The sequence below is a fragment of the Triturus cristatus genome, chromosome 7 (assembly GCF_964204655.1).
Source record: "Triturus cristatus chromosome 7, aTriCri1.1, whole genome shotgun sequence".
In the NCBI taxonomy this organism is placed as follows: Eukaryota; Metazoa; Chordata; class Amphibia; order Caudata; family Salamandridae; genus Triturus; species Triturus cristatus.
The window spans coordinates 28,095,372-28,122,353 of record NC_140590.1 but is presented as its reverse complement, the minus strand read 5'-3'; the positions used below and the strand labels follow the sequence as shown (position 1 = coordinate 28,122,353).

Here is a 26,982-nt window from a genome sequence, read left to right as displayed (position 1 = left end):
CATTGAATACAGTAAACACCGGTTGGCCTTCCTTGACATCTCCATCTTTGTTCACGAAAACTCATTGAGTTCGGAACTATACAAAAAACCCATGTCTAAAAATTCTTTGTTATCCTTCAACAGCCATCATCCGAAGGCACTCCGGGAGAATCTTCCAGTTGGCCAGTTTCTGCGGATTCGCAGAAACTGTTCCACCAGACAGTTGTTTGACAAACATGCTGAAGTACTAGCTACACAATTACAATCGCGACAATATCCTAAACGTCTAGTACGAAAAGCCTGGAAACGGGCATCTAATAACCATCGTGATGCCTTACTGGACACCGCCGTGTCTAGGACCACCAGCGAGAGACTTACATTTGTCACCACTTTCTGTACTGTGTCTAATCAAATACAGAAAACAGTACGTAAACATTGGCCGATATTGAACATAGCGGCTGGCAGTATTTCGCCTCCCTTATTTGCTTTTAAGAGGGGCCCAAGTTTGCGTGATAGTCTGGTCCACACAAGACCGCTATCACATCCTACTTGTGAGACCAATACTTTGTGGTCATTACCACCTGTTCGAGGCCATTTTCCGTGTGGCATGTGTAGTGTCTGTCCTCAGACCATCAAAACCACATCAGTGGACATAGGCACAGAACGTCCCTGGATATTACGCAACCATACGAACTGTAATTCGGAATGCGTAATTTACAGAATCACTCGCCCATGTACTCTACATTACATAGGGTACACCACACGGAAAGTTAAGCTTCGCATAAGCGAACACAAAAGTACCATCCGCTGTATGAGACAATCCACCTGTATGACTGAGCATTTCCTAGCTAAAAAACATAAAGCTGAGGACCTCAGGTGGATTGTATTAGAACGCCCGTTTATTCCCCAACATATAACGGACGTTTCTCAATTCTTATTTGCCAAAGAACAGAAATGGGTTTTTAAGCTGAAGACTGACACCAAAGGACTGAATGATAACATACCGTGGGCTTCCGTCTACACTTAAGTCAGCCTAACTGCTTGATTATTAACCAACTGAATGAACACTGGTAATTCCTCATTGTGAGGATTAAGTTATTCAACTCACAGTGGGAACCTTATGGTTAAGGGGTCGCATTCCACCAACAAGACACCTTTATATGTCGATTGATCAGGTGTCCTGATGTGCTGATTTTTGTCTTATGTTTATCTGGTCTCATTGTGGTTCTCTGTTTTAATTACTCAGATGGATCACACCAAAAGGGAGCATACGACTAACTAGTACACTGTCTGGGCACTGGAGCACTCTATTGGGTATCACCACCACCTTGACCCCCGATATGATAACCTAGTTGTCAGTCCTGTACCTAACTGGCATGTGAGGGGCTATAGCGAACACTCTTCCCAATAGGATTGATTGGTTGGCGTCATTTTGACATGGTTGCTTTATCTTCTCTTCATGATACTGGTTTTTAGCGACCTCGTTCACATTGATATAATTACGTACTCTGCTGGGAGTATATAGTTCTTTTTTCATTTTTCTCATTGCTATATCAACTTGGGTCAACATCTACACCCTGTTTCTTGTCTTTGAATATGTCCTCGAGAGCTGTTCCACTGTTGCAACGTTTCACGCGCGCGCATGCGTGGGCAAACGCCATCAATCACTCGCGCATGCGCGACAGATGTACGAGGACTTCACTGGAGGAGCGATGTTTAGTATGCCCCTTGTATTCACAGATTTGCGGTTTCATCATGTTGGTGACCTGCGTTCCCTGATCACTTTTGAAGTGATCAGGATCTCGGCAGACAAGACACTATTCTCATAGTGTAAAGCGCTGACACATGCGCATTTGAGAATTGCCTCTCCGCTAGCGTCTCATTTAGACGCATGCGCTCTTGTGTTTACACGTCCGCTTTTGTTAATCAAGACACACAGCTGATCTCGATTGCAGATAAGAACGTTACACGCGAGCGCTATAAAAAGCACCCTCCCCTTCCTGTCGATACCTCCCAGACAGCTCGTGAGTCAGTCAGAGGTATCGACGGACAGGTAAGGTAGGAGGTTGACTGTTCTTGCTAATTTCGCTTTAAATACAATAGTCTTCCCAGACTTAATGTGTAGAGCCTAGTGGACACGTTTAGCCACTACAATTAGCCTTCACTAATTTACAGCATTCCCCTATTTTATATAGGCAACAACTATGCATAACTTTACCTGTTACTGGTTTCTACCATACAACTGGTTTGCAAAGAGACATTATCCAATAATACAACTGGTTTGCAAAGAGACATTATCCAAAAATACATCTTGGGAGTCATGAGGTCTTGGACTTTTTAATTACTGTTGGTTCTTTTTAATATGTTTAAAAATACGTGTGTTGAGCCCTAAGCAGATAGGTATCAATTGGCAATCTGTCTGGCTTTTTTCTCCACATTTAAACAGAGCGGTGCCTCCTTCTCCGAGCAGTCAGCCGGGTGAGGTGAGGCTTTACTCCCACATAAAGCTGGGTGAGTTTTTCTAGTTTTTTCCATTTTTCTGACATACAAATTGTATTTCCAAACATCATTAAGAGTTTCTTTGACAATGAAGGCATTGCTGATTCAGCTCTGCCTTGTGGCGATTAATAGTTTTGTTTTGATGTGCATGAGGTTTATGTGTATATTCTTTTTCAGGAATGAAGACATTGTCCTCACGCTCAATGTACGAGCTTTTCTGGTAGGGTGGCAAGTGCCACGTTCGTATCCCACATTCACAATTGGTTTGCATGGGTTTAGTCTTCTCACTTTATTTAATTATTTTTGGCAGTAGCTTCTTTTCAATTTTACGGTCCTGATGAAAGCCGGGTCAAGTGACCGCTCCGGCTGAAACAAGTTGACCACACTTTTTACACGAACCAAGAATTAGCCTGCAAAATTTATATCAGACTATAGGTTCTTTTAGACATGAAACTTGGTTAATCCATATTAAACACATTTTTTGATCAAGTATTCATTTTTAACCTCACATCACTCTCTAGCACTGCACCTCACTGGAGCCCTCGACTACTTGGGTATACACCCTGGCAGGAGTTTATTTTCCTTCTGGGTTTCACTAGCCTGCGCACCAGGCAGAGTCCTTGGTGATCTGCGATCTCGGGCTCAGACAGTGATTCCTTGGAGTTCCAGATGACGATGCTCCGCCATTAAGGGTGGGCTGATGGACTCCTATCTCCTGCGGGGGGGTGTCTCAACTATTCGCAGGATCTCATATACGCCTTTACAATAACTATCAGTTTGCTATTTTGTTCTGAACGGACTGTGCACCTTCTGTTGGTTTCATTGTGACAGAGGAGACAACCTTAAATAGGGAAGTAATTACCGACTGTCTCACAATGAACGGAATGGCCAATATTAGGTGGCTCTCCTACGTGAAAAATCTTTGTGTAAAGATAGGACACCCAGAATTCTTTGATAACCCGCCCAGTTTGGATGGGCTATCGAGAGCCGCCTTGAAAAAGTTGGCTCTTGACCACCGGGTAATGGAAAGATGGGACATGGAGAAAATGAAACCTACTGTACTCCGGTTTCAGGAAATTACTCAGTGCGAGGGTCTCCAATATTATCTTAGCTCAGAATTAAGCCCATATGCACGCACATTGCTGACTCGCCTCAGATTAGGCATGTTTTTTCACTTAGTTACTTTTCCCCTCTGTAATGACTGGTCCACTGAAATTCCTTTGTGCCCGTGTGATGATATCTCCGGACATACATTGTGTCTTTTTTTGTGTATTTTACAAAGCCCCGCGTAGAGCTCTTCTGTTACCCGTTCTGAGGGCATGGGGGATTCGTACCTGTAAATTAGCATACATGAAATTACTGCTATTAGAAGATGATTCCCTTATTCATGCAGTTTCAAGTTTCTTAAAATTAGTAATTAAATTTAGAAAATCTATGCAATCCTCATGTTCTTAATCTGTTCCCGAATTATTATGATCTGAATCTCTTTTTAATGATATTTTATCTTGAATGTAAGATCGAATAAGCTTATGTTGTTGACCCTGTTTTATCTTAAAAAATGTTTGTATTATGTGCTTTTATGATTTTATCCTAAATCGAATAAAGCTTGTTTTGATTTGATTTGATTTGAATTCGAGATCAATGTATGTTGGGTTGTAGTATTAAGCAGGCGAAAGAAGAACTTTGAAAAAAAGGATGAACCAGCTTTAGATGAGAAAAAGTAATAGTGACCTTGATTATGAATGTGGCTAGATTGTGCGTCATGTGGGCAAAGAGAGAATGAAGGTAAATGAAGAAAATACTAAACTGTTCGATTTGGGAGTAAAGATTACCATAATTTTACAGAATTTTCTTCAAATTTAACTAAAGGAGAGTGTTAGGAGTTGCAGTCCAGAATTTAGTCATATGCATATGGGGGTAAGCCCATCGATTTGCATGGCTATTTAGAAGGTGTGATAAAAAGTGGGCAAAGTAATACTAATACAAAAATGTATTTGTTACCTCCAATTATTCTAAAAAAAAACAATAGGATTCAGGGAGTGCAATTTGAGGAGTAGTTTTTTTGCAGTTGCTTCTTTGGTGCCTGCCAAGCAGGGGAGTCACTCCTTCACCCCAAGGAAGATTTCTTCAGTCTTTTAGTCAGGATAGAACATCGAAGGTCCAGGATATATATTGCAGAGTTTCGTCCAGGGTAATCTAAAGTCGCAAGGACTGGGTTCCCATACTTATACTAAGTTTGGGGGTTGGACATACTCCAGGGACCCACCTATGGGAGGGTTTGGAAAGAGGGGTAGTTACACCCATTTCCTTTGTCCAGTTTCACACCAGAGCAGGGGCAGGTAGCCCCTGCAACCGGTTTGAACTGGGCTATGTACATGGACACCAAGTGTGCCCCCAGTGCAGAAATTCAAAGCACCAGAGAGTGCTCCCGCCCAGCCCCAATACACATTTTACTCTTTAGTTTGCTAGTCTCTCTTTATGTTATGTTTTTGCTTTCTGTTTGTCCCACTGTGTCTGTTGTCTTTAGGCGGGTCCTGAATAAAAGCGCCGGGACACTCTGTAGAGTAGCCGTGCGCTATATAAGACCCTTTTTTAACATTAACATTAACATTAACATTAACATTAACATTAACATCTTCCTGTCTGGGGAGGTGGTTACACCTCCCTGGGACAGAAAACCTATTGTCCAGACCTCCCCCGCCGGAGTTTCGGTCAGCAGCAGGAGGCCAGACCCGTATCTGTGGCAGAGGCATCCATTTTGTGATGCCAGGGCTGTAGAAAGTCCTACCGGGTTAGACCAATGTGAACATGTCTCTCCCTCTAGAAGGGTGGAATGCTACCCCCGCCGCCAGAAGTGGCGGGGGATAGTATTCCAAGGCGTTTGACACCAAACACGACATGTTTCCGTGCAGCCATCCCAAAGTTAGCATTTACCGCAAGGTTATAATGCTCTTAAGAGTATATGGTCAGGCTGCACAATAAACAGCAACAGAGGAGAGACTCCGAATGCTGCAGAGGGGCTCTGCTCATGCTGGGGCACCCTCTCACATAAAAACCAAGCACTCTGCCTTCAGGATAGTTAAGGCCTGCCATAGGAGTGACTTATAGGTTTTATATGTGTGTGCAAAGGTAGTGATATAGGTAGCCTTTACCACTGTAAGGGGTGCAAGCACACCCTTACCCAGGCTGCAGTAGCAGACCTGTGGTGCCATTTTGCAGTGTTTCCCAGGGGAGGCATAATACATGCTTCAGCCACTGGTAGGCATCTGAGGTACCTATGTCCTAGGTACATAGTATACCACATACTAGGGGCTTATAAGGCACTCCAGAATCCAATTAGATATGTACCTAATGTACATGCAAACCATTTTAAAGAGGAAGCAGCTAGGCTGTGGTCCTGATTAGCAGGGCCACAGTCAGACTAAGGTCGAAAAACAGTGAAACACCAGCAAAAAGTGGGGGTACCCATGTGAAGCAGATCCTACTCTCCTACAAGAGGCACTAGGTTAGCTCCTCGACAATCGCTCATAGATGAGTTGGCTAACCTTGTGCATGATGCACACCAAGTAATGTCTAAAAACAACAAGCATTTGCAATGCAATAAGTCTCGCATTTATGCGAGTTTAAGCAACTGGCATTGTAAATGACAATGCCTTTTATGTATGTTTTAATAACAAAAACAAAAATAAAAGCATTGTTATTTGCAATGTCAATAGCTCAAACTGGCACAAATGCGAGACCTATTGATGCTTGTTGTTTATTCCCGTCGTGTTTATTTATTTCTTTAATTTTATGTTGTTTAATATAGCGGAACTCGCCCAGAAGCGGTCAGGGTCTTTACGTGCGCACCGGTTACATTATAGAACGACACATTCATTTTTAGGCACTAAGAGGTCCAGGTGTTAGGCGTCTAGAGTGCGTAGGGTCTATGCCCTTTGCGTGACGTGTCTGCATTGTGTCAGCTGGGAGTATTCACGGAGCCAAGGGCATGTTTCTGGGGAGTGCATAGGATGGGGGGAAGAGGGGCTGTTAAATGCACATAGTGATGTCTACAAGGTGTGCTTAGTGCGCCCGTGAGTGCCCCCGGGGCACTCGCTCATGTGTATAATTTATAAGATGTGCAGATGGTGCCTATGAATGTGTGCACTGAGAAGCTATGAATCACCCATATGGTGCAGGTGAGGTGCTCTGCCGTATTTTTGGAAGACACATATGGCGGCTAGAGACTGCAGTTCATGTATGTATCCACTGTATAGCTGCATCTATGTAATGTATACAGCGTAAGGGAACTGTGGCCCTGAGCCCATGGCCGGAGTCGTGGGTTGCGGGGACGGGTCAAACACATGGCTACAAAATATTACACTGCATGTATTGTGTTATCTTTCAGGTGAATGCCTAGAACGGATAAACGCTCCTTCAAAGAAATGGAAAAATAAATGCATGTCAAACCAATCAAAGGGAAATGCACTGTTTTATGATCTGAAGCTTCAGTGGATGAATGTGACACCTACAGATGTCTGCCTGCGACCACAGTCACATCTGTGAATCCTTCCCCGCACCGGGGAAGAGTGACCTGTGCACTTATAGTGCTACGAGGCCGTACCCTGGAAGGAGTGTGACCCCTGCGGATGTCTGTGTGCGACCAGAGAGTCAGGGTGTGGATCCCTCTAACATCTGGTCCTAATCACAATGTGATCAATTGTTAAAAAATAGTAAATGGTTGACTCAACCTTACTTGTTCTCCGTCATACATGTCACTTTAAATATGTAATGTAAACAATTAACAATTATGAGAAACACCCCCCCCCTATATCCCTGTGAGTGTTTTAAATTGCCTTATTCAAAACACCTATGTGTTAATCCCTCCACGTAAATTTCTTTTTGCTGTAATATGAGCCCAAGTTACACTTAACACCATGTGGAGATTGGAACACTACAATCACGAGACCATTTTGACTGGAAATCTAGGTCCGCCATTAGATAAGGTAAGACGGTGGTTTTCTCACCCGAGTCTCATAAGAATTTCTCTCAACCGGGGACCTTCATGGGGACACCGCTCTGTAGTCACACTCTGCACGACAAAGCAAATACTCAGACAAACCCATATGTGATAGACTGCTCAATTCAAATCATGTGGTGTTATCTTGTTTGTACTCTTAAACCCAGAGATAGAGGCCCCGATTCACAGAACTAACTTAAGACCAAATACTAAACTTACTACCATTTTGGTATTCACAGAATGCACTTACTACTTCTGGCACTCACAGATTGCACTTACTACTTTTGGCATTCACAGAATGAACTTCTTCTTTTTTTCTTTGCTGACCGAATGCAGCAGCTATTCACAGAATGGACTTACGACTACTAACTTTACGTCCGCACTCGGGCCGGACCTTCCGCCCCCGAAGCGGAAATTCCGCATCCGGAGCGGGAAGGACTCTTTCGGGCCGGAAGCTCCAATTCGAGGCCAGAATACATGAACTGTGGCCATTGATCATTTGAGCCAAGAGTAAACACCTGTCCAAGTCCCTACCATCCTCCACCATGCATCAGCTGACACACTCCAGCATATCCCAGCCAACAGCTCCAGTTTGCCATGATGTTGCAAGTGCCTACCATCCCCCACCACGCTCCAGCTGAAGCAAATTAACACTAATTGACCAGCACCAAAATACATTTAAAAGCAGCACACATTGAAGGAACAGGTTTTGCCACAGAGAGTTTGTGTTCACAACGCTGACACTGCCAGAGAATAAGGGAACTATTGAGGAGGAAGAAGAATTCCACTGCAGAGGAGACCACCATGCTTGTGGAGTTTATAGTGAGGCACCACAAACGCCTCTATGGACTCCCACCCTACTGCACCAGTGGCACACAGAAGGCAGCCCTATGGCAGCAATTAGCCACTGCTGTCACAGCATTGGGGGAGGAGAGGCTCACAGTCCAGGACATCAAGAAAAAGTGGCAGGATGAAAGGCAGAGGGTGAAGGAGAAATACTCCCGAATCGAATTAAACCGGATCCTCCCTGCTGCAGACTCTAGACCCCGCATCCGTCTCACCCCACTGGAGGAGGATATCCTTACCACAATACACCCCCACTTGGTCCATGGGCTGCCTGTTAGTGACGTCTGCTACGTGGTACCAGGTAAGTGGGATGAAAAGAAAAAGTGCATGAAAAGATTGTCTGTGTTGCACTGTCAGTGTGAATAAGGAAGTTGTCCAAAGTGTATATATAAATCATAGTCAGTCAGAGACTCATGTGTCACCCTCTGTATGTAGCACCACAAGTCCCACAATCCTTTGCAATGGAAATGGCAAATCCCTCCCCCACTTTAGAAAACATGGGCACTGTACTGTTGCCGTAATACACAACCCTGCTAAGTAGCAATTGACAAATATCAGCTGGGATGCGCCAGTAACAATGCGACACGCAATTCAACTTTTGTGCAACCGCGGATGTGTCACATTTACAATGTGGTGCACTGTAGCTCAGGGATAGACAGATGTGTGTTTCATCTGATGGCATTAGGGGGGTGCTTTGATTGGAGTAGTGTCGCAAGTGTGACGCAACTCCAACAATGTCCATGGACCGCCTCTACCTAACGTTTTGTGCCACTCATTACGTGTGCTTAAAGCAGGCGTAAGGTTGCGTAGCAGCACCCTATGAAAAGTGACTTTGTGAAATCTCGTTGATTACACTGCATCACTTTTACGAGGTATATCCCAAAGAAACGCACACTCTGCCTACATCACAGCTGACGCAGGTTTAATGTTGCGCAGGGCTGCACAGCGTGACGCATCCCCATAGATGCATCGTGTTGTGAATAAGTCGAAATGTGTCACCTGTATTACACCACTGCTGTGTCACAGAAGTGACGTAATGGCGGTGTAACCGTTTTCCAAGGGGCTTGTAAACCTGCCACAAATTATCCAATACGTAAATCACCCTGTGCCAGCTTAAATCACAAAGCAGAAGGTGAGAGAATCATCAGATCAAAATAGTCATACACGTATTCTGTTGAAAATTTCCCACCCTGCCACGCCATTACATCCCCAATGCACCACTGCTCCTCCCTGCCCAGTCTGCGGCAGTACTGCACAACACTGTTAGCATGCAGAAGAAATGGGGAAATCCCTGAAAAGTTCCACAAGCACATTTCCCATTTGATTACTTTTCTCTCTTCTCACCCATTGACACATTCAGCCAGAGCACAGACAACTGCAGTAGCAGATGTCCCTGCATCTACTGGGAGGAATCGACACCGTACAGTGATAGGCATACCACCCTCACCAACTGGTAAGTCAAACTGGACAGGAGATGGTCAAAATGCATACATTGTCAGGAGTGACAGAGGGACACATAGTGCAAAACACACATATCATTGTAGGTAAAACAAGGTCCTCCCAGAATCAAAGACACACACTGACTTCTGCTACAAGGTTGGCTTTGACATCTGTTCAGGGACCCCGCACTGTTCCGGTGCTAGGCCAAGGGAAGTAAACCCAAGAATAAACCATGCTGAATGCTCATTAAATGTGCCTTTCACCTCCACCATACGTTGTATGTGTTATACAACAATGTTGTCCTGCATCACAATATGCTCACATATGGCATTTGAACCCATGCAAGATCAGACCCTGGTGGCTAATGAAAGGATGACACAAAATGTATGCCAAGTGAGTGCAGCATGGACATACAATATTACAATGTGTCATATGAAGTGACCAAAACACAACAGGCTTGTAATTCAATGATAGGAAAAAATCACTAGCAAAATATACATGGTTAAATCATAATGAAAATAGCATGGCTGAGGCCAACACTGATGCCAGTTGTGTACCTTTGAGATGGATGTAGGGGCTGCTAAGGTGAATCTTCATGCAGTCACACCTGCAAAATAACTTGGCTGAAGAGCAACACGCTAATCCAGTGCAGGCGGAAGGCATCAAAGCTTCTCAGCCTATCCGCAATGTGCGAGCATAACCAAATGTTACATCCTGCTTGCCTCCTCTCCTACCGTATTCACATGTATAGGTGAGTGTTTGACATATGAGGCTTGGATGTCTGCTGTACAAGACACCAGTCGTCGTCAGCTAAGTAGTACCATGATATTGGAAATAGAGTATGCAAAGAGAGGACACTCAAAGGATGGACATAAGACATCTGTGTTCTCTCATTCAAAAATGAGCTGTGTGACTTCATGCGTAGGTAAGCAAAAATGAGCAACATCATGTCCCTGACTATTGCACATCTCACACATGAATCCCTTTCTGACTTGTCTACAGACAACATTACACTCCGGAAAAATGTACGTCTTAATGGCAAAGGTGAAATCAGTTTAATGCGGAGGAGTCCGGGTCATTTATTCCCTTCCTTGAAATATCAGTAACCTTCTCTTACAAGTGTGTCTGTTGATGTGTCATCTTATTGATGTCAGTGCTGTGTGGAGGTAACGGCTGGCAACTGCTGCATGTGAGCAGGTGCCCACATGTAAAGTTCAGGAGCTAAACATGCTGCACATTGCTCTGGATTACGCGCAAATGGTTATTGAGAATGACATGTTGGCTCAGAGCTACCATCTGTTGTACAAATATATAGACATGTATGTCTCATCACTGCTGCTGATAGGATGACACCATCCTGGGGACTGCATGACATTCTGGCTGCAGCAGTGAAACCCTCGTGCACCTGTCCTTCAGGTAATTCTGGCATGAGGTGTGTCACTAGCTTAGATTAATACGCCATGACAGAGATCAAGATCCCCTTCTGCATGGAATCAGCAGTTGTTGTTTACAAAGTGAAAGACAAATCAGGAGTGTCATGTGCCTGTCTGTCAATTAGTGACGCAGACTATTGAGAATGTTGTCACTTCCCTCTACAGCTGCTGGATCAGGGACAGCTATGTCTACAACAGCTATGAGGAGACAGGTTCAGCAGGTGACACTAAGTAGGGAATGCGAAGGGACAGAAAGTTGTGGCTGGAGCTGGTAAGTTTGCTTGTATCATTTACATCTCCGTGTAACACCTCAGTGCTATGGTGTGAGCTGTCATTTGTGGTGGTACCCTAACCAGGTCACATGATCCTCATCTGTTGATGCAAAGTACAGTTAATACAACCCTTGTGTTGCACCACATGTAATCCCAGGTCAATCACTAATACGGTTGCAACCTCTGTGTTCCAGGGGATGCTGAAGATGAGGATGACAGACCTATGACCAGTGCAGGCCGACGGGGAATCAGAGGGGAGAATCCCCTGATCCTCCAAGCAGTGATGTCGGCAGCAAGTACTTCTCAAGAGGAGAAGGATGAATTTCCTGAGGACGTCGACTTGGTGGATGATGAGGACAACATATCCAATGATGATACTGATGCCAATGAGAGCTATCGTGCCAGATTGCCAAAATCTGTTAGGGCATCACATCCTCCGCCAAGCAACGTTCGTCAGCCTCCTCCGAAGCAAAGTATGGCATGTCCCCAGCATTGAGCAAACCAGCCACAGCTCCCACGCATCCGAACACAGACATCACTCCCTCACAGCCCTCACATCCAGGACCGACATGGTGGTTCCCCTACCCGCTCTTCCCTATACAGTGTATCCCTGCCATCCTCTCCACCATCTGGGTGAAGTACCAGCCCTGTTGTGGTGCAGGTATCCCCTGGGCACCATTCTCCTGCTCACAGGCTCCCACCTGCCACCCCCTCCCCTGCTGTTGGACCTGCTCGTCCCATCCATGGCATACACCTGCAGAGAGAGCCTGCACCTGTCTATGATGGCCAGTGGGAGCAGGACTTCTTCCAACAGCAGACAGATGTGAGGCAGGACATTTGTGCCATAGGGGCTACCCTGTCCGACATGTCTGAGTCCCTGCAGGACATGGTCCAATTCCCTCATGTGGTGGACAAGCTGAGCCAAGTTTTGGATAGGATGGATAGAACTTGGCAGGACATGTCCAGAAATATGCGAGACATGATATACATCCAAAGGGAAGAGAGTGCAAGACACCATGCCTTGGCCATGAAGATGATGGAGGGTATGCTGAAAGTGATCCAAAGACTCCCTTCACGGTCAACGCAGGAAGGGTAGCCATCATATCTGCCCACAGGACAGCACATCCCCACACCTGTACCACCAACTGCACAGCACCATAGCAAAGGTACACATCCACACCGGCGGGCTGAACAGGCACTCCCACCACCAACCCTTGTACAGGCACTCCCGCCACCTGCACAACCACCACCAATCCCTGTACAGGCACTGCCACCACCTGCACAACCACCACCAACCCCTATACAGGCACTCCCGCCACCTGCACAACCACCAATTCCTGTACAGGCACTGCCACCACCTGCACAACCACCAACAACCCCTGTACAGGCACTGCCACTACCTGCACAACCACCACCAACCCATGTACAGGCACTCTTACCACGTGCACAACCAGCCCTTGTCCAGGCACAAACATCAACTGTGCATACACCATCTGCCCTAGCACATGTAGATCACGCTGGACAGTCCACGTAGGTGACAAGCCAGACCTGACCCCTCCGAGCAGTCATCACCCCCAAAATTGCGATGTCGCAAGCACGATCGCCAGTGACAGGAACCCCAAGACAAATTAACCACGTGAATATGTGTGTTGAAAAAATAAAGACCTACAAAACTAAGATTCTGTTGTGTATCATGTCCTGTGTAACGATGTAGGTGGCCTAGAAATGTGAGAAGATATGTGTGTGTGTGTGACACAGTTACAAGTGTAACCCACCTTTGCAACAAGCCATTACGTGCATAGCAGATGACTCACCAAATATGTGTCCATATTCTGAACCAGACATTCGAAATGAAGTCAAACAAGTTAAAGTAATTAGAATTCCTCATTGACATTTATGAAGGAACAGAAGAACAACCATCCGTTTGGAAGGGAGAAAGGAAAGCAAATGATGATCTTAATGCAGAGGGAGAAGGGAACTGGGTGGGGCAACAAAAATATAACACGTCAGGGAGCGTCAGGGACAACAGTCTATTTACAAGGGGAAATGAAATAATAGTTCAGGACGACGTCTCCGTCAAAAGTCAAGGGTCCTTCTGGTCATCCTCTAGTACCACAAGGTCCAGGCCCTCTGAGTCCGATGCAGGCACATGGCTGGAGGGTGCAGGAACAGGCACCACATGTGTTTGTGACACACGAGGAGTATGGGAGGAAACAGTGTGGGGCAACGGACAGGGGGAGACATTGACGGTGGTATGGGAAGGGATTTGGGAGACAAGAGACGACATGACTGTGGCCATTGAATTTATGCTGGTGGTGAGGGTGGCCAGAGATCGGCAGTGCTTAATTTGTAAAATTTGAAGTGCAGGTGCTCAAATCTTTGTTGGAGGCCACACCTACTTTTTCTTTGGCTCCACCCACTTCCTCAACTGGCTCCACCTACTTCCGCTATTAGCTCCACCCAAATCCTCAACGGGCACTGCGAAAAGTCAGATTAATTTCAGCAAGGGAGCCTGCCTTCCTCATAGTAAGGTTTTGATAGGAGGTTCCCCTGCCCTGTGAACATTTTCAAAAAGATTAAATCAAAAGTGCATTTAAAGCACAATTTTGAAATAAATTATATAAAATCACTAAAGGATTGGAAAGGGACAATTCCAGTGCTCCATGTGCTAATTTGGGGAAAGGACAATACTGGGGTAGGATATGCCCTTTTTAATAGAGTCTATGAGATCAAAGATACAATGTTTACATAGCTTATGTGACAAAATAAACCAAAATGTTGTGAAAACAAACACTAGTCAAATCAGAACAGATTAGCTGAATAAAATCATGAAATACACTTGAATGAGTCACTGTCACTTCCAGTGGCCGAAGGGGTTTGGGATTCATAAAAAGCAGAGTTAAAGCGATTACTTTTAGAGAAACAATTAAAAAAAGATGATTAACAATTGGGCTTGCTACTATAACTTACTCCCTGGCATGGAGCTATAAAACGCACTCTTTTCCAAATCTCTTTCTAAATATTATCACTCTCAAAAAGTGTTTTTTCCATGTAATGTTCCTTTGATGGGAAGGGGAGGTTTCTGAGGTGGGAGTATCAGGCAAGTGACACTTCTCGGGCTCCCTCTGTGCGAGCCTTCAGGGAGAATCCCTCTTCATTACTACCTCCACCTGACCCTGGACTCTGCAACGCACTCCCTTACAGGCTTGTTTATCCCGGTAAAAACATTAGTAAAATCACCTTCAAACTTAAAACATTGAATATAGTGCTAAATATAATTAGCACGCACTTCAAAGTATGTTCCACAGTAGCCCTTATGACCCCGACTGCTAATTAAATAAAGAAAAACAGAAAGGCCATGACAGGGCCGGCTTCAGCGCTGATGCGAAAGTCTTTTTTGGCGCCGCACCAATAACCTCTCTCTCCGTAAATAACCTTTACTACCACCTTCCAACAGTGCCCCTCATCCCTCCATGCCCCCCCCTATTGACATCCTCCTCAGATTCCCTCACTGCCACATGCCACAAGTGCCCCTCATCTCCCCATAGCCCCTCCCCCCATGACCTCCTCCTCGGATTCCCTCACTGCCACCCTCCACCAGTGTCCCTCATCTCTCTGTAGCCCATCCCGCTCATGACCTCCTCCTCAGACTCCCTCACTGCCACCCTCCACTAGTGCCCCTCATCTCTCTGTAGCCCCTCCCCTTCATGACCTCCTCCTCGGATTCCCTCACTGCCACCCTCCACCAGTGTCCCTCATCTCTCCCTAGCTCCCTCCTCCACCCCATGACCTCTTCCTCGGATTCCCAAACTGTCACCCTCCAACAGTGTCCCTCATCGCTCCATAGCCCCTCCCCCTATTGACCTCTTCCTCAGATTCCCTCACTGCCACCCTCCAACAGTGCCCCTCATCTTTATGTAGCCCCTCTCTCATATGCATTTCATTTGTTGTATAGCGCTACTCATATCACTGTAGGGTGTCACAGTACTTTACATCACTCACACATTATACAGGAGACAATGAATCACACAAGTATGTAAATCAGTCTACAGGGAATGTCACATAAGCCAATGAGGATTACAAGGTGTATGAATCTCATGTCATCCATACCTGTGGGCCGGAAATTTTACGAGGGTTTGGGCTGGAGAAACACAACCTTAGGATTTAAAGAGTATTCCATGGGGGTCAGCTTTACTGATAAAAATGTCTATCTGCCCAAACATACTCATTTTAGCAACATTAGAATAATGAAAGACTGGGGAAGTTCTAACTATACCATTCATGTTTGTATGCAGCTCTTTGGTGCCAGTTCATTGGTCACTGTCCTATGTTTGGATTGTACCTTCTGAACTGCAAGTAACACAAGGATCTCTGTGACAAAGGCGTAACCCACTGAGCTTCCACATAAAATACAGTTCATCTGCATTTAAAAACTACTAACAGACAAATGATTGCTCTCCAGCAGGATCATTTACCACCAGCGTTATCTGGGTATTTTGTATTGTCTTATTGTTGTCCTGCATCGGTCATGATAATGCTAAAAACTGTCTAAATGAAGCACTTATGAAGTATGTGTCCTGCTGGGCCTGCGCAGCTTTTAAAAAGAAAAACTAGTAGTAACACATTCTCTTACCTACTCGCGTACTCCATTAGTCAAACTTTGTGTCACAGCCTGGTGTGATAGGCAGCTGCATGGGTTAGGAAAGGTGAATAGGAATAAACAAACTTATTTTCTCCTGCGCTGCATAGAAAAAGAAATATCCACGCAGCAGAACACTGTGGCCTTTGCCATGTGGAGATGAAGGGGTCGGTGAAACAATAAACAAAGCCTCGTTAACATATAAATGGTCTTTTAAAGACCTGTGAAGTGTGAAGTACTCGGGTGCGGCTGCGATAATCTAAAACTGAATGTGTGTGCGCTCCTTAGAAGCTATCTCGGCCCGGGCAGACACACACGACCTGTGCTTTGAAATTGCGCGCCTGTCTTCAATCCCTCACTGCGAAGGCCAGGCTCATGTTTGGGTGGACCTGGCCCACCCGGCCCAGTGGCCCACCCGCTAGAATCGGGCCCGTTGGTCATCCTATTCGCAAACCGGCTGGGACTCGGAGTAGACAGGATGATGGGAATGGGACAGCCGGGCGCACCCGGCCCAGTGGCCCACCCGCTAGAACCGGGCCCGTTGATCACCCTATTCGCAAACCGGTTGGGACTCGGAGTAGACAGGATGATGGGAATGGGACAGCCGGGCGCCGGAGACAGTGGCGGGGAATCACTAACTTGAGTGAGTGGGACGTGGGTCGCCGTGGCACTCGTGAGGAGTAGTCTGGACTCTCAGTCCCTCTCTATGCAAATTTGCACTGCCGACTGCTGCGCAGCTTTATTAACTGTCTGTCTCTTTCGCAGGGCTTAGGCCTGCTAGGACTAGGAGGCCGGGGCCCTGTCTTCAAGTTCTCACTCTCACTCAGTCTCAAGTCTCACCTGGTGCAGCCGCGGTTGCCAGATCCTGGCTAACGGGCTCACAACGTCGTCCGGCTGGGTCACTCACTCAGTATTTGTGAGTGTGAAGTTTGTGAATGGCGAGGAAGTGTTGAACCAACACGAAGACTAGGTGCGGCAGCGCTATGCTGGGGCGTGGCACTGAATGCGTGGCGTGCGCAATCAAAGCACAATTTGAGAACATCTGCGCAGTGCGCACGCTGCCTGTAGAGCCCCGCGCCCCCAGCCCCCGAGGCCCGAGAAGCGAGAACCAAAAAGCCTGGCTGCGCTGCCCAACAGTGTCCCGCGGCTCCACATCAACAATCCAGCCGCAAAAGCAAAATGAAGTGACTGTGATTAAGTCAGTGTCATCGATCATACAGTCTGCAGACAGCTGTTAAACACTTGAGTTTTAGCAGTGTCCCGTTACCGTAGCATTAGCGAAGCTGCCGAAGCAAGTAAGTTACATTTTAATTACGTGCACCTGAGTGTGTAGACCCGGCCCTGATAATTAGGTGCCGGTGCTAAGCACCGGAAATCACCGGCACAAATTAAGCACTGGAGATCGGACAATGTCCTCTCGCATCATGCGTACCTCCATACACACTTGTAGTATGATGCGAGTGGACATGTCTGACTGACCCTCACACATCCACCTCAAGTCCCCTGGCACAGCCACAGGAGGAACAACAACGGTAGGGGCCTGGGGGGGACAGGAGGGATGTGGTGCCTCAGGTCTGGAGCCAATGTTGTCGAGCTGGCAGCTACGATGAGGGGGACTGGTTGCAGGGGATGCTGCTGGAGCCCCCGATGGAATAAGAGGCTCTAGAGGTAGGGAGGGGCTGATGGCAGGCCCAGATTGAGTATTGGGGGAGAGTAGCTCTCCACCACATCATAGGCAGAGGTGTCGGATTCTTCCCCCCTTCAATGTCCGCAGCCTCCACCCGGGAGGTAGCACCAGCATCAGGGTGTTCCTTGTCAGGCCGGGTGGGTGCAATCCCCTTGCCTCTTGATGTTGAGGGTCCCTCCTCATCCTCTTCTTCCTTGCTGGTGGAAAGAGGGTGTAGCTGCCGGCACACTGATGGCCTCGCGCTCTGGACCTGGTCCTGGTCCTGCTGTCCTTCCATTTCGCCAGCTGTGCCTGCTGAAATGTAAGCAAAATCCTAATGTGGTGGTTGTTTCATGCAGGACGAGACACATACATAGATGAGCCAAGGTCAGACTTTGTTTTCCTCTGATCACACTCTACAGTTGTCAGTGTCTATGAACTCACATTAAGTGTATGTTCACTGTCATTTACTGAATTGAGTCTGACATCGACATCTCATGTGAATGTTTGTGGCTCACACAATTGTATTGGCCAACCCTCAACCTTGGCATTCTTGTGATCTTGTGTCCTGTCACTGCTACATGTCAAGGTTCCAAAACCAGTCCAGCAAAGGAGAACATGAAGAGTCCAGATTTATTCGATTTTGGCCATTCATAGGGAGTTGCAGCAATTTAACGTCTGGACAAGTGTCATCTGCTTTGTAGCATTGTATGGAACAAGACAAGTGCCGAATGTGGGTCACACATCCACATAGGGTCTGGGCTATTTCTTTAGCTACATTGTGAGTCTAGCCTTTTGCTGTCCCCACACATAATCTGACAATCCAGTGGCACATATTGGCTTTGGTGACTGATAAGGTAGTGCAGTACCCCGTTGAAGAGTAGGGGATTGTTGTGACAGCTACCTGTACATGTGAAATGTCATACAGGCCACTGAGGGTGAGACGTCTGTCAGTGGACACACCTTGCAAAGTTAGAAGCACTTAAGAGTGATGCAAGGATGTCAAAGTCTGTCTTGACTCCATGGCACATGATGATCTGTCTCAATTGGAACCCAAACTCTACAAATGCAATGCAAGTCACAGCATCCAATACCCTTTGACCTGCCATGCACACACTGAACAGTGTCTGTACCATTGCTCTTCCAATGCACACATCAGTTATGATTTCCTTGTTCCAATTGTAGTGGTGCTGGCAGAGCAGATTTCCGTATGAATGCACAATTGTGGCTCATTTAGCCAGTTGTCATGAAGAAACTACAACTCCCAAAATGCACTCTGCCCTGTACAGTCCATATACCACAGGTGCCTTTTAAATCTTGGTGACTGCTGCATGGACACGGAATCGGTGAATAGAGGCATGGGACACACAATGGTACAGCACTGTTTCACTCACATCATACTCCCAGACACATATTGCATATGATGCACTTACCAGGTCCCTGCTGCTCATGCTCCTCCAGCTGAGCATGGAGGGTCGGCCAAGCTGCTCGCAGGACCCTCCTGTACAGTGGAGAGAGGCGAGGATGATGCACATGGTGCTGGGAAGACAGGCCCACCAGATCCTCAGCCTTGTGCCGGGACCAGCGTTTTAGGTCCTCCCAGCACTTGTGGCATACCTTAGCACTCCTGGTGTAGACTCTCACTGCACTGCAGCGCTCCCCGATGTTGGCCCATAGCCTGGCCCGGGCTGCATTGCTCAGCTGGTGTTCTGGGTCCCCATATAGCTGAGGATGTTTGGCCAGCACCCCCTCAGCCAAGATGTCTAATTCCCTTTCAGTGAAAGGGGGTGCTTTCTCTTCGTAACCCTCAGCCATTTTAGGGCAAGTAAGAATGATGAGAGCAGCAGGATGTCAGAGGATCTGATCTGTGATAGAGGATGACTCAGAATGAACACAAAATGGCTGCCAACTATTTCCTGTGATGTATTTCCTGCCTCCCACTTCCTATAAAACATTTTATGTATGAAATAATGTGTTCCGAGTCATTTTCGTAGTTTATGGCCCGTAAACACAGTTTCCGGTTCCGGAGCGGAGGGTCCGCACACGCGCATTACGATCCAGAATCGGGACTTCCGATTTCGGGCCGTAAACTCCGAAAATGACACGGAACACATTATTTCATACAGGAAATGTTTTACAGGGAGTGGGAGACAGGAAATACATCAAAGGAAATAGTTGGCAGCCATTTTGTATTCATCCTGATCCATCCACAATCAGAAATCAAATCCACTGCCATCCTGCTGTTCTGTTGTGGATAAAAATGAAATGACAGTGCAGGTGAGAATTATGAATATGTAACAAAAGGAGGAAGAGACCATTTAATGACATTTCTGCACGGAAGGGGGGGCTGACACAACATCAAACAGCAGTTTCAGTTTCTCCTACATTGCATTATGGTACATGTAGTCAGTTCAGTTCAATAAACTTTATTCGGTACATGAATATGACCATAAAAGTACATACAAATCATAAATATAATATGATCCATACAGGCATAAATTAAAACATTATACATTTCCGGGCTCTAATAGATTTAGAAAGAAAAGTGGCAGTGAAAAAACAAACATCAGGATAAATCAGGTTAAAAATCAGTTCCATAGCATGATTAACCGTGAAAGTCCCATACTTCATAAAAAGAGGTTTTAAATATACAATACGCCAAGATAAATAAAATTTACATATAAGAAGAAAATGAAAGGTGCATTGCTTTGATGAACCATCACAAGGACAGGGCCCTTCTGGATGCGTTTCTATGTTTGGAAAAGCCACCAAGTGGTGTATAATTCCTAATCGCAACCTAGTTAATAAAAATCTATGCGAACTACGTGTAATCAGGCCAAGATAGAGTTTAAATCCTTGCTAATTATTAAAACGATTATAAAAAATGAGCAGGGGAGATTGTTCTAAAATAGAGACTCGCTCGCTGGCTTTGTGCCGTAGAAAAGTAAGCCTCAGCTCACTTTTGGGTGTGTTATTAGCAGCAAGTGCGTTTGTAAGAATATTAAAATTAAATATATTTTGGAAGGAACTATACACGAATTTTAACCATGGTATTTTACGGAAATTATCCAGGAGAAGACAATCCTCAATTACAGCTCTACTAAAGGAAGACTCCTCTTTCCGCCAGATGGAATGCCATAGCGTTAGGGGTTTTAAAGACACCAGGTCGGACAAATAATTAATTCCGAGTTCCTGGTGAATAATCTCAGTGGAAGCAGAGTGGGGTAGGCAAAGGAGTTTTTTGAGAAAACGGTTTTTCTCTAATTGGATACACGGGTGCGGGTGGTGACCCCATACACCCGCGCCATAGAGGGCAGTAGACGCACTTCTGGCCTGGTAAGTTTTTAACATATCACCAATGCGTCTATCTCCTAACTTATTGGCAAATCTAAAAATACCAAAAGCACTCTTCGTCATCTTGGAGCGAACGTTGGTAAATTCTTGGGACCATAAATTGTTTTACAAAATGTGTCCACATTTGATAATTTCTGGCAGTTAATATAAAAGGAGGGTATTTTTCTTCCGAACATGCGCACAAACCATAGTGTGTGTCTTTTTAATATTAATAAGTAGCTTCCTCTCCTGTATAAAATCAGAGAACTTGTTCATTAAGCGTTGGAGACCAACTAGGGTCCTGGACAGCAGCACAGAATCATCCGCATATAGTAACACGGGTACGCTTGTCCCTTCAACCTGAGGGGCGTCTGACACAACCAATTTTAGGGCTTCCTCCAACACATTAATGAACAAAGTAAAAAGTAAAGGGGCAAGAACATGTAGTCCATATTGGGTGCTCATTACCAGAGTTGTGTGATGTGTTACGTAACATTGGGGTGGAGCAGTGTGGATATATCACAGACACATAGTGCCTGATTCACCCATGACAGCATCACTCACGTTGTAGGCCCATCATTTGTGGGGGAGTCAAATCTGTTGAGGGCACAGGCCCTACAATGCAATGGTTATGGCCTTTTGTGATTAAGTGACCCATCCTCATGAGGTCCAGCTAGGTCTCTCAGAACATGTATCGTTTTTCATCTGCGTCAAAATATTCTTTAGGGATATCCACTACACTGATCGCTGACATGGGCACATGAGCTGAAGCACGCTCAAACTTTTGACTACTGTCAACAGCTGTGATTTACATGCAGTTAGTGTGGCTTGCAAAGTCGTCTCAGGAAGGAATTTATTGACACAGTCGTGTATATCCAAGTTTCATCATTGGCAACAGACAGCAAACCACATTTTGTCCATGACACTACAGGTTGCTCATGTGAAAAACGTGGCAACGAGCTGATCACAGACTTGCATGCCCTGACCTCGGTTATGTGCAATGGCCTGGTTTCCCAGATTCAGAGCTAGCCAAGGTTCCAGCGGTATGTGTAAGCCATGAGTTACGGCAATGTTGTGCAAAACACCACAGGCTAATATGATCTTGCACACGACTTCTGATACAGCAGCACACCCCCTGTACAGTCGAGACATCTGAATCGCGATTTCAACAGACCGAAAGTGCGCTCTATGATGGCTCGAGTCCGTATGTGTGCCCTATCGTACCTACGCTGTGGTACAGTGTTTGCACGCCTGTAAGGGGTGACGAGATGTGGGGAGAGTGTATACCCAGCGTCACCTGAGGAGTGGAGAAAGGGCAGTTGGTTACATTTCCCTCTTTGATTTGCACATGACATGATCTATACTTTATTACATGCAGTATCTGTTGGCCCATGTATGTAGCTTTATGATTCTAATTGTACAATGGTTTATGTTGGGGGGCATTCAGACATTTCAACAACACATTTACCTCATTTTTAATGCTTGGTACTTACCCAGTAGCCACATGTTGCCAAATTCTCCCGCAGCCATCCGCCAGGCAAGAGGTGACATGCAGAATATGAAGCTGTCATAGGTACTGCCTGGGAACACCGCATGCAAATTAATGAACCTCCCACTGGCATCACAGACAGCTTGCACGTTGATGGAATGCCATCGGTGTCTGTTGCAGAAGATGTGTGCAATGCGGCAGGGTGGCTGAAGGGCCACATGGGTACAATCAATTGCACCCAGCACACATGGGAATTGTGCAATGAGATAGAAATCTCGTGCTGCCCTTTGTCTCAGGGCCAGTGTATGTGGCATTTGTATGTGGCTGTGGGCTTTAGCAGTGATGCATCTCAGTACATGATGCAGGCACTGCGACTGGCTCGCCTGGTATATACTCACATGGTCACTGGAGACCCTTTGGAAAGACCCAGTGGCAAAGAAATGGAGCGCAGAGAGGATCTTGAGATATGCTGGGATTGCATGTGAGCAGCAGGTCACAGAGTCAAGTTCCTGCTCCCACTCACATACCATATCCAAGATGACTTCCGGAGGGAAACGGTACCTGGCCCTTACATCTTGACTGGAAATTCCAAATAGGTTGATCCTCTGTCTAAAGATCCTCTCTGCTCTCCTCCTCCTCCTCCTCAAGTAGTTTTGCCGCATGGCAAGGGGCAGTGCAACAAACACATTCAGTGACATGTTGAAAGGGTTTGTGTGTGTCTGCTCTGCAGTTATTCATGCTGCAGAGCTAGGATTGGCTAGAGTGTGTCAGCTGATGCATGGTGGGGGATGGTAGGGACTTGGACAGGTGTTTACCCTTGACTCAAATGATCAATGGCCACAGTTCATGTATTCTGGCCCGGGAGCGGAGCTTCTGGCCCGGAAGCGGACTTCCCGCTCCAGATGCGGAATTTCCGCTTCGGGGGCGGAAATTCCGGCCCGAGTGCGAACGTAAAGTTAGTAGTCGTAAGCCCATTCTGTGAATAGCAAAAGTAGTAAGTTCATTCTGTGAATGTCAAAAGTAGTAAGTGCATTCTGTGAATACCAGAAGTAGTAAGTGCATTCTGTGAATACCAAAATGGTAGTAAGTTTAGGATTTGGTCTTAAGTTAGTTCTGTGAATCGGGGCCATTGATACTGGCGATGTCTGATCTTTAATGTATGCATAGATTCAGATGCTCGAAGGTGTACTCGTAACAAAAGCCTCCTTTTTAAAGGTAGTTGTTCTGAAGGGCGTGTTGGTCTAAGTCGCATTGCACCTGAAAGGTGCCCACTGTCTACGGGCGAAGAGGTTGTGAAGAGAGTATCTAATCAACCTCTCGCTCACCATCATGGCTCCTTTTATGGGAAAAATTCCGCATCTCCTTCTTGACCCTGGTGGGGAAACCGCCAAGAGACATACTGCATGGAGATGCAGTGGATCCTGCTTGTCTCTTTCCAAATGTTGCCGATACTAAAAATGAGGGGGAAGTCTTCCCGCCCACTGCCAGTCCCACCGTCAAAATGACTATGTTCCTCTCATGTACACACTCATTCAGGTGCTCTATATGGACCCTAACTTACTTCGTCAACGGTCAGTGTGCCTTTTGTGCCACTCTGAGTTCTCCGACGATAATGGTGTGCCACTGTGCCTGCCTATTTGGAGTGTGCCGGGCCTTGTGATCGCTTCTGGTTCCTGTTCCTGGGCGTGCAAGACTAGACCTGTAACCCACATTCCTAACCATCTCAGCAGATGGCCCTTTTAGAGTTTACGTATCAAAGTCACTCGGGAGGAATCTCCTTAAATTCTTTCCTTCTAGAAAACATACGATCACTCATTTCGACAATGAAGTAGGTAGGTGTTCTTCAGATTTTACCCATTCTGTCAATGGAACATTATTTTTACAGACTGGTGAGTATCCTTTAGATTTAACCGTTCTGCCAGTGAAACATTATTTTTATGGACTGATGGACTAATATCTCGGCAAAAGGGCCTCAGTTTAAAGCCTGTAAAGGTGCTTTTGTGATTGAAATAGGACACATGGTAATATGTCCCTATTGACCTGAGTATCTAATCCACCATAACCCTGTTTTGTCTGTCCTGCATCATAGTCATGACCCTTTGTGCTTCTTCTGTTTCCTTTGGAACTAATCGTGTGAAGAACCCACGGTCTCTTAATCCCTGGATTTATATAATTCTGTTCCGAAGTGTTAGTAGACCTGTTCTAAGTTTTTGTCATGTTATTCAACTGACGCCATGGAATGGAGTCGTTCAACCCCAATCTACTGCTGTTCAGTCTATGCACCCACCTTTGCTCCTTCCGGAAAGGTAGGTCAGTGACGTCACTCGCCGTAGGTGGAAGGTAAGGTTTATCAATCACAATCCACATCAAATCATTCTCATTCTCAGTGTGATTATTTTCTTTGCAGTGAGTGGTTAGTTTAGGGTTTATTTTCCTAAACAGAGTGGTTCCATATAAAGGGAAAGGGAAAATAAATGTTATTGAAACAGTGAGTCCACAAGGTTCATCTAAACAGGGGGAATTGAAAAACTCAAATGGAGTAGGTGGAAAAGACAATAAGGTGTTTGATGAAACTGACAGCCAAAGACCACAGAGAGAAACTAGGTCACTAACGTATTTGAAAGATTATGTGAAATAATTTGGCGGTGTATGATCAGACATAAAACACTGCATGTTGAGCTAAAACAAATGTTTCATTATGTGTCTTTTGAATGTTAAATTTAAACAAATGTTCAGTATTATATTTTTTACATTTTTATTTGTCTTACTTAAACAATATTGCAGAAATAAGATTGTTTAATGTTATGTTGTAAGGTGGAGGTATGTGGTATGTATCTTAGTGTAGTAATAGATTATGCAAACACTAGGAGATGACCGGTTTCAGGTAACACCCCTCATCAGCCAGGAAAGCTTGAATCCAGTGGCAAAGTGAGCAAGGACCCACATCTGAGCATACGCTGCCATCTTCGGGCGCACAAAGCAAACAAAAGGAGATGATGGGTGGAGCTCTGAAACTTTTCAGACACTCCAGCCTGAAGTGCCTAGCCAGGTCTTCCCTGGACCGGAAACAAGCATCCTGGGACCGGTTCCGGGTTAAACCACCTCATCAGCCAGGCTAGCTTGAATCCAGTGGCAAAGTGAGCAAGTTCAGGCTGGACTTTTCCCATGAGGCATAGGGTCAAGGCTGATTTGCATATAGCTGGGTCTGAACTGAGGTGGCGAAGTGAGCTAAAGAACGATGATGGATTCAACCCAGATCTGTGACTGTAGGTGCGTATCTGGAAAGTTTCAGTTCTCCGTCCATTATCTCCTCGTGTTTGCTTAGTAATAGATTGTGCCTTAGACTGAGTGTGAACAATGGTCAGGGAGTAGAAGGTGGTGCGGTGATAGTGACCTCAAGGAGCAGAGATGACAGTTGGAGAGCCAGGCTAAAGGAGGTGAGATGCTGGGTGGACGAGGTCTTAAAAAAAAACATTAGGTATATTCATCCAACACCACAGTCCGAAGCTGTCCTTATTGTGGGTCCCTTCTCACAAGAAGCTTAAGAGAGAGAGGGCAAGCGTGAAATGTGCAGAATAAGAAGCAAGATAAACACATTATAGAGAGTGAAAATAATCAGGACATGAGACAGAAAAAGACAGCAGGCAACAGGGGGGGTAAATGGTGGTAGAAATGGGCCAAACATTTCCAGGAGTCAAGGGCTACAAATAGGCCTCAGAGATTTGTGTCTGGCATAGTTGAAATTACAAACAAAAAGCGCAACTTATAAGTGTCATTATGGACAATGGACATTGGGCTTCAGTTACGGATGGACCATGTGAATTACAAACCGTGGTCACCCTATTCTGGAGATTATGTCACCATTGATATAAACGCAAAACCGATTTGAGATTATGGGAAATAAACTGGCGAAATGTTGTCCTCCCCTTGTTCTTTACCATTCCCTTCCCTGATGCATCCTTAACGAGATATATAGGACACTGCTCACAATTTAATCCTGTCTCTCTAATCTTGTTGCAGAGCTTGTGACTAAGCCCACAGTGACTTCTGAGCCCTCGCAGCTGGTGGAGAACCGGGGTCCGGCGAAGATAACTTGCGTCACCTCCAGCGCAGCCGTCACAATCCTCTGGTCTTTTAATAACAGCCCGGATCTACCTGGAAACATCCTTCAGTCTCCGGATAACAGAACCCTGACCATCACCAATGTGTCCCGGGGGGATTCAGGGATCTACCAGTGCGAGGCCAAGAACCCCATCAGCAGCAGCGCCAGTGACCCCCAGACTCTGACTGTCGCCTGTACGTATCCCCAGAGTTCCCTCTCTACCGTCTCCCATCCCTTTCTTTGGTAAAGACACTCTGAACGCACAGACCCTCTCTCTGTTTCATT

The 26,982-nt window shown here is 45.9% G+C and overlaps 1 protein-coding gene across 1 annotated transcript in view; it reads left to right on the top strand.

The window, feature by feature from the left end:
• Positions 1 to 26,982, top strand: part of LOC146808725 (cell adhesion molecule CEACAM6-like) — a 465,149-nt gene that overhangs the window by 179,300 nt on the left and 258,867 nt on the right. The window contains exon 4 of the mRNA XM_085615536.1: positions 26,616 to 26,891. Coding sequence (XP_085471662.1) covers positions 26,616 to 26,891 — 276 coding nt within the window. The remainder of the gene's footprint in view (positions 1 to 26,615; positions 26,892 to 26,982) is intronic.